A 9,054-nucleotide genomic window follows, 5' to 3' on the forward strand; every position below is an offset into this window, starting at 1 on the left:
ATCACCCTGTTGGCGATGGTGAATTTTGGTGGTTAAATTCGGTCCCTAAAAAGGTGGCAAGTTTTGTATGGCGCGCTAAACAGAGGAGGATCCCATCCGCTGAGGCTTTAGAGAGAAGAAACATCCATGTTACTTCCCCGATGTGCGGCTTCTGTGCAGATAGTAATGAATCTGCAGACCACATTTTAACCTCCTGTAGCCTGGCGAAGGAGATCTTATGTACGGTGCTTAACTGGTGTGGAATTCATCCCCAGTTATTCTCCAGAGTCAATGAGGTGCTACCTTTTGCCAGGAACCGGGGACATTGTCCAAAGAAGAAAGAGACCCTTACTTGTATTCTGTACGGAACTATCTGAAGCTCGTGGAAGGCTAGGAATGATTGGATTTTTAGAGGCGAGTCATCGAAACCGACGAAAATTGTGGACTTTATCAAAGCCACAGTATTTACATGGAGAAAATATAGGACAAAAACAGACGACAAAATGGATTGGGATAAGTGGTGTGTCTCACCTCTAAATTGTACATAATGTATGCTTTGCTTTCTTCTCTGATGATTAATCTTTGTACTCCTGGCGCTTAGTATCTTGCTAGGGTGCATCTTTAATAAAATTGCCGGTTTAAAATTTTTTTTAAAAAAAAGTCTATTTTAATGAATACCAAAATTATAAAACAGGTAGTTTGCTGACATAGTGACATGTCATGCATTTTTGTAATGGTCACTACTAATATTATCGAAATTTAATTTCATTCTAACATATCAAAATTTTAAATATCAAAATTTTAAAAAAAATGTAATTTAGATAATATAATTAAATTAGAAAAAATCAATTTTTTTCATATGCAACCTATAAGACAAAAGAGAGATGAAAGTCGATGACAAAACCCCTTTGCTTGGTATCTTTGCATTTGGGTTGCAAATAAACCCTTTGAACAATTACATAAAAACAAAAGGGACTAAATGTACAGAAAACCATAGTCAAGAGACCTTATTGGGCACATTGAAAAAATATGGGCCCTAAATACCAATAAAAAAAAAACAAGCCAATTTATACAATTTCTTGGAAATATTGCAAACTTCATTCTCTTTCCCTAGGCATTGCTCCTGAAGGATCCAAGAGCTTTTACAGCCGCTGCTCTCAATACGTACTGGTGGTAGAAGGCGGCGATAGCGGCTCCGATCATCGGTCCCACCCAGAATATCCACTGTACACACAACACACACCTCAATCCGTGAGTACACTTACATGGTGGGATAAAAATGAATTATCAAGAAGGTCCAAATTAAAGACCATAGAAGACACGCGTCGGATTCGAGGCGAGGACACGGAGAAGGCACGAGGCAACTTCTGATTGGCCGAGCCTCCGGTACGAAGAGAATGCGACACGCGTCGACAGGTGGCCTCGGATGACTCAGCAGTTCGGACACGTGGCACGATTTGGGCGAGGGTGACGTGGCCGAAGCCACCTATGCGAAATTTCTCGATTTTTGTGCAAAAACTTATAAAATCCACAACTTTCGTATACGAGCTCCGTTTTTTACGTTCTTTATATGAAAGCGTAGGTAAAATTACTCTCTACAACTTTCGTTTAGACTTCGTCGGCTAATTTTGACTTTAATTTTTATATTATTATTTTTAACAGACTGGGACAGGAAAACCGTTAAAAATTCATAACTTCTTCATCCGACTTCCGTTTTCGTCTGTCTTTTTACCGTTGTGCTACTATTGACGAGACCTTCGATTCTCGTTTAGGTCGTGTCGGCTAAAAATCACTCGATCTAAAATTTGAGTTTTTAGCTGTCTACTGCTAAGCTGAAACTTCGAAAAATCATAACTTCCTCATACGAAGTCAGATTTGGGCGTTCTTTTTATACATACTCTCGGTTTAACGAGCATTACGACTTTCGTTTAGATCACTAAAGTCAAAAAGTAGTTTATCAAAAACTCATTTTTTACGACATTCGGCACCGTGCCGGTTTTGTCGCGAAACTTCGACAGGTCATAACTTCTTCGTTATAACTCGGATTTTGGTATTCTTTATATATCCGAAATCCTTGTCACGCCCACTATAAGTTTCTTAATAGATATCGGCTTTATCTAATATTTATTTTTGACGCTCATTTTTATTCTTAATTAATTAAACCTTAATAATTAAGCATAAAACACCTAATTCACATAATATTCACATAATTCCTTTTCATTTCTTCAAAATGAGTTACAAAGGTTAACCTAGACTATAACGTCAATATTAATGCCTAGCCTAGAAGCACGGGCGGTACAATTTAACCTAAGGGCCATAATGTTTGGCTTAATGTGGGTTCAAAGTTAAGGATTTTCAAATAAAATGTCACTTTCGTACTTATTAGGGTTAAGTTGCCAACTTAACCCATTAAGCTCTTTAAGTCACCTCTTTCGAGTCCTACATAGAGGTAAATTAAACAAAGATATCAAAATATGTTTGGGGAAACTATGCAAGAATATAACATCTAGTTTATAATCTCAATAACCAAACATTCAAGTTGTTGAATATGTTTGGGGAAATAAAGTCCAATAAAAAAAACAGAGGCAAATTAAACAGAGACATCAAAATGATGTTGTTTCAGCAAAAAAAAACCATCAACAAGCACCTATAGATTGCATCAATGAATACACCACCTTATTCTTGATTTATTTGTGGAGGTTTTTTCATTGAGGCATTTCATCGAACACTTGGTGCTCATAAAAAATCTGTAAGCTGTCACAATGTCTATGAGATTATATAAAACAAGATAAAAGTTAATTACCCAAAATGAAAGAGTAATGAAGCAACAATAACAACAAGAATCACTAATCATCCAGCAAGTATGTATTTGACGTCATTCAAAACTCATAAGAACAAATATGTGTAAGGAATAACAACAACAATTACCAAATATATTTGACGCCTGCTCCACAATAAGGAACCGAAAGATAATCGAGATCTAAAACCCTATCAAAAAACTCGTTGTATATTGAAGAATCACTTGACCAACAAATTTCGGAAATCAAATCAATTGTTTGTTTGGCGAGGGGATCGTCTTCCAAAGAAGAGATGGTGGTTATGAGAGGAGAAACGAGAATACGAGGATGTAAAGTTTGGAGATTATGGAGGAAAGGAGCTCGATGACATTAGATGAAAGTGGTTTCTGATGAGGGGACGAGTGAGGCAGAGGGAGGTGCGGACAAGAAAATAGAGAAAATAAATGAGTGGTTTAAATTTGTTCTTAATTGTTCTCATTCTAAAAAATGATTTGAACATATATATATATACACACCCTAGTTAACATTTGAAATAGTTTTATTGTACGAAGTTTTATTGTTTTTCGAAAAAGCTAATTATAAGTAGTTAATTATAGATTGACTTTTTTGAAGGGGTCAATGAGGTGTCTAAAGGGTGTCTTATTAGCATGACCCATAATGACTTAAAAGGGTAATGTATTTTCAATTTGTACATATTTGGTTACCGGGTTTTTTTTTCGTCCACATTTACCTCTTCAACTTGTTAAACTGTACACATTCAGTACTTATTACCGATTACTCCAGGTTAGCCGGGAAAAATGACTTAATAAGGTAATATATTTCTCATTTTGTACATATTAAGTCCTTAATATTTTTATACACATTTAGTCCTTGATATTTTTTTTGTTTCAAAATAAGGATTTTTTTTTGTACTCATACACTTATGAATGATTTTTTTAAGTTTTTCTCACGACATCTTATGTGGGACAATCATTAATGAGGTGTTTGAGGCTACTGATGCTTATGTCCATCGCGATCTCGATAGTTTGGTTGCATAGGTCTTGTGGTTTGGCTTAGGTCTTGTGTTATTAACGTCATAACTTCTTAATATGATATCAAATTTTAACGATCTTTATATTCAAATGTTCGTTTTTTTTATTCTACTACAATTTTCGTTAAGATTACTCAAGTTAAAATGTAATGTATTTTACTTACGATTTTATTAAAAAAAACATCCATACATGCATTCATAAAAAACGAATGGATATAAAGATCGTAAGTAAAAATATATTACTTTTTAACAGGAGTAATCTAAACGAAAGTTGTAATAGACTAAACTACGAACGGATGGATATAAAGATCGTTAGAATATGGGATCATATGAAGAAGTTATGACGTTCAGAACACATGACCTAAACAACCAAGTAGTCGAGATCGCGATGGACGTAAGTGTAAAAAGCCTCAAACACCTCACTAATGATTGTCCCACGTATGATGTCATGAGAAAAACGTAAAGAAATCATTCATAAGTACAAAAACAAAAATGACTTATTTTGCAACAAAAAAAATATTAATGACTAAATATGTACAAAAATATTAAGGATTAAATGTGCACAAAGTGATAAATATATTACCCTATTAAGTCATTTTTACCGGCTAACTTGGAATAGCCAGTTATAAGGACTGAATGTGTACAGTTTAACAAGTTAAAGAGGTAAATGTGGACAAAAAAAACTTAGTGAACAAATGTGTACAAATCAAAAAATATATTACCCTTTTAAGTCATTATCTCATATATATATATATATATATATATATATATATATATATATGTGTGTGTGTGTGTGTGTGGTTAGGTAATGTGAATATTGAACTTTGTGAGACGTAGAAACAAGATTTGAATCATTCATTTAATTTGATCAATGGCTAAGATTAAACCATTATATCTCAAAGGAGACAGTGACATTTTTGAAATATTCATAAAATTCTCGGTTAACTTAAAAACACAGAGGGCTAGAAGTGTGAATTTTCACTCAAAATGAACATATATTGGCTTCTCCTTCTCCATGACGTTTTCTTTTATCTTCCTCCCAAAAATGCTTTTAGATCTAAATTTTTCTCATCTTATTCAACACAAACCTGATATCGATCCAAATCATCAACAAATCTTCTCAGTTTTATTCCATAAAACCTTAGAAATCTATATATTTATCTAGAAATTACAGCAAAAACCCTAAATCTGAATGAATCGTATTGATCTACCTCGAATCCGACTAAAATACTTCGTTTTCTAGCTTTCTTACCTAACATCTATCATTAGGAACGACTTCTTCAGCACATTATGATTCAGATTTTGCCACTAAAACCCTAGAAAGCAGATAATAATCTAATTTTGAATCTCATGATTCTAATTCTGATTTTATATCGTCAATATCATCAAATTAAACTAATGTAATATGATTCTGCTTTGAATCTAAATAATATTTCAAGTATTTAGAAAATGATTTGATTTTACAAGTTAATTTTTTTTAGATGATTTGGTGAAAATTGAGTAAAATAGTGTTTGATAACTTGATATTCTAGGTAAGTCAAATGTTGCTTCTTAATTTGGCTCCAAAAGTTATTTTGTTTGATTAATTAGATGATGTAGTAAAAATTTAATAAAATAGTTTTTGATAACTTGACATTCTAGGTATTTTGCCTTTGTAAGTCAAATGTTACTTCCTAATTTGATTTTTCAGGTGTTATTTTGTTTGAGTAATTAGATGATCTTCTAAAAATAATTTAGTAAAATTATGTTTGGTGAGTTGATATTCTTGGTATTCTAATTTGATAAGTTATATGTTAATTCATAATTTGGTTTAAGATGTTATTTTACTGATCAATCAAACTTTACTTCCTAATTGGATAAGTCAAAGTTGATTCATGTACTCATATATTGGTCTTACTTTTGGTGTAAAATTAATGTGTGTATGTATAATATTCTAGGTTTTCTTTTATCATAACTTATATAATCCAAGGGACAGGTCATGTCATATTTTATTAGTAGAGTGGAGTCATGTTGATTAATATTAAAATTTTGTAGTTTAGGCTTTATGATATTAGTATTCTAGTTAGTTAAGTACTTATATATATAAGTTCATGAATTATTCTAATTAATGGCATGTAATGTGAATGTTTCTCATATAAGAATTATATATATTTTGATGCATATCAGTTAACAAGAATCACCAAGTCAAGAGCAAAACATGTTGAATAATTTTAGTTTATGGTACTTAATATGAATTTTTTAGTTTTTTTTTTCTAATAAAAGTATGGTATATGTTTTAATGTAGATCAAATGACAAGAATGACTCAGTCAATATCAAACCGTGTTGTTGATACTAAAATTAAGAAAATTAATGATACACGGTTCACTGTCAAAATGTGAAAGAAACGACAAAGGTGTAACATAAGTGCGATCATATATATGAATATTTGACTTGTAATATTCTAAGATAACTTATTATCAAGTGTTATATTCTACTTTTCATGATGTTGATCATTCTGAAAATGTATAAAATTTTGATATTTGATTTTATATTAGGTTGTGAAAACAATGCATTTATTTTATTTTTTGTTTTAACGAAGTTTGGTATATGTTTTGATGCAGATCAAATAAGAAAAAGAAGCTAAGGAATTTGGAAATCTTGATAAAGAAACTTAGAGAAAGACGATGATAGAAGGAATCGATGCAAATGACGCATTGAAAGGGATATAAAGTAGATTAGTTGGAAGTTTTGAAATATATCGTTGTGAATGACACATATATTTTCTTTCTTATAGTTTTTGTATTTTAAACAAAATATGTATGGATAATAGTTATTTATTGAATAGTTAAATGATTGGTCAATATTTTGTTGAACACTATTGTTGGAAATATGATTTTTCAAAAATATAGAATACGATTTATATGTTAACAATGATAAAAGAAAATCATATTTATTTTGAATAAATTATAATATTAAAATAAAATATAATTTTAGAAGAATACAAACATGAAAAAGCTTTCATAACATATAAGATCGTGTTTTTATTTAATTCAAAAGAAATCTAAATAGATATGAAATGACACAAAAGTTGTAAGGAAAATGTTCCATCCGTTTTTATTCAATATAATGAATTCAATCTGTTTATTATAATAACCGGTTGGTTTATTGTTGTTCACAAACTTTTCCTTAATTTTCGATCCAACCAATTTTTAAGAACATTGTTCCCATGTTATTAAAGCATGAGTTTTTTTTATAAATATTTACATGTGAGTGTGTTAACTTTTCTTTTGGAAAACAATTTTCTTTTTTAAACAAACTTTTTTTTTTTTGCATTACAAAGCTATTTCATTGCATGTCAAAACCGAAAAAAAGATATTCTATTGACATGTCATGCATTTTATAACGGTCAATATCAATATTTAATTTCTTTTCAACATATAATTTTTTTAAAAAAATTGCAATTTTAGATAATATAATTAAAATAGTAAAAATCAAAGTAATTCATATGTAACCGTAGGACAAAAGATGACAAAACCCCTTGCTTATCTTTGCATTTGGGTTGTAAATAAACCCTTTCAACAATTACATCAAAACAAAAGGGACTGAATGTACACAAAACCATAGTCAAGAGACCTTATTGGGCACATTGAAAAAATATGGGCCCTAAATACCAATAAAAAAAACAAGCCAATTTGTACAATTTCTTGGAAATATTGCAAACTTCATTCTCTTTCCCTAGGCATTGCTCCTGAAGGATCCTAAAGCTTTCACTGCTGCTGCTCTCAACACATACTGGTGGTAGAAGGCGGCGATGGCAGCTCCGATCATTGGTCCCACCCAGAATATCCACTGTACACACAACACACACCTCAATCCGTGAGTACACGTACATGGTGGAGTAAAAATGGATTATCAAGAAGGTCCAAATTAAAGACCATAAACGATGAATAATATGATTATAACTTACTTGATCATCCCATGCCTTATCTTTTCCATACATGACGGCAGCACCAAAACTACGAGCAGGGTTGATTCCGGTGCCGGTGATTGGGATTGTTGCCAAGTGAACCATGAACACAGCAAATCCAATAGGAAGAGGTGCCAACACCTTTCATTAATTCATCCAAAAAAACTATGTCAAAAGAAAGAAGAGAAAACAAGTGTCTTGAATGGCTATAGCCTAAACAAGTTCTAATATTGCAGAGTAAGTACTTACAGGGACATGGGAATCGCGTGCATTTCTCTTGGGATCAGTGGCGGAGAAGACGGTGTATACAAGGACAAATGTGCCGATGATCTCAGCACCCAAGCCAGTGCCTTTACTGTAACCGTCGGCGAGCTCGTTGGCGCCACCACCATAAGTATTATAGTAAGTCTTCTGGAAAGCCTTAACAAGACCACAACCGCAGATAGCACCCAAGCATTGAGCAACGATGTACATCACTGCCCTCGGGAGTGTCACCTTCCTAGCCAAGAACAACCCAAACGTAACCGCAGGGTTAATGTGTCCTCCTGAAATTTTGATCAAACCTTCGTCAAAATCCATCAAGTTATCGAAGTACTAAGTGAAACAAATTGATAAGGAAAGAAAAGTTACCGGAGATGCCGGCGGTGCAGTAAACGAGGACGAAGATCATGCCCCCGAAGGCCCACGCGATGCCTAGTATTCCTACGCCACCGCACTGGTCGGAGCTGTGGGCGGGATCGGTCTGAGACTTGTAGCCGATGACAGTCAAGACGGTGATGTAAAGGAACAAGAGGGTGGCGATGAACTCAGCAATGATGGCTCTGTAAAAAGACCATTTCGTGAGTTCCTCGGCGTCAATAAAGGCAGCCGGTGGAGGGTCTTCGTAATCTTTTGCGCCATAGTCATGACCACCAACTTCAACGTCTTTGCCCATTTCTGAAAGCTGTATGTATGTTTGGTGTGTTTGTATGTGTAAGAAAGAGATAGAGGGACTTTGGATGAAGATGATGAGTGAAGTGGTTAACAAGTGTGGTATTTATATTAGGTGGAAATGTAGAAGAATCTGGAACAAAGTAGTAAAATAGTATTTCCTTTTGTTTTAGTCGCCGACTATTATATTTTAATTGTCAACATTAATTTAATGAACGCGATATATTGTTAAATTATATGCATCTGTTTGAGATAAGATAAACAAAGTGTTGTAACAAAAGCTTTGAAAAATAAGATTCGCAAGGCGTTGTAAACAAAACCTTTTTGGGAAAATTCTATAGGTTATATATTACATATAGAGATGATATAA

At 33.0% G+C, this 9,054-nt stretch overlaps 1 protein-coding gene across 2 annotated transcripts; it reads right to left on the reverse strand.

Moving 5' to 3' along the window:
* Nucleotides 1-1,031: 1,031 nt before the first annotated feature.
* LOC145161035 (aquaporin PIP2-4-like) lies at nt 1,032-8,775 on the reverse strand. Of its 2 annotated transcripts, none has more exons than XM_079080464.1 (4): nt 8,385-8,775; nt 8,004-8,299; nt 7,755-7,895; nt 1,032-1,203 (listed from the first exon to the last, which is right to left on the reverse strand). In XM_079080464.1, the coding sequence occupies exons 1-4, from the start codon at nt 8,686-8,688 to the stop codon at nt 1,090-1,092; spliced, it is 855 nt and encodes a 284-aa protein (XP_078936590.1). In that variant the 5' UTR covers nt 8,689-8,775; the 3' UTR covers nt 1,032-1,089. The 2 variants fall into 2 exon arrangements, with proteins under 2 accessions (XP_078936590.1, XP_078936589.1); XM_079080463.1 differs by lacking the exon at nt 1,032-1,203 and adding an exon at nt 7,314-7,636 and having other exon boundaries at nt 8,385-8,773.
* Between the last annotated feature and the right edge of the window lie 279 nt (nt 8,776-9,054).

This window comes from Lactuca virosa, chromosome 2, assembly GCF_052849685.1.
Source record: "Lactuca virosa cultivar CGN04683 chromosome 2, Lactuca_virosa_CGN04683_v6, whole genome shotgun sequence".
NCBI classification, from domain to species: Eukaryota; Viridiplantae; Streptophyta; class Magnoliopsida; order Asterales; family Asteraceae; genus Lactuca; species Lactuca virosa.

Excerpts from the sequence above, each read along its gene's own strand:
- LOC145161035 (XM_079080464.1), bottom strand. The coding sequence starts at position 8,688 with ATGGGCAAAGACGTTGAAGTTGGTGGTCATGACTATGGCGCAAAAGAT. Across the intron at positions 8,300-8,384 it reads CTGCACCGCCGGCATCTCCG|GAGGACACATTAACCCTGCG; the intron begins GTAACTTTTCTT and ends TCAAAATTTCAG. Across the intron at positions 1,204-7,754 it reads ATAAGGCATGGGATGATCAA|TGGATATTCTGGGTGGGACC; the intron begins GTAAGTTATAAT and ends TTGTGTGTACAG.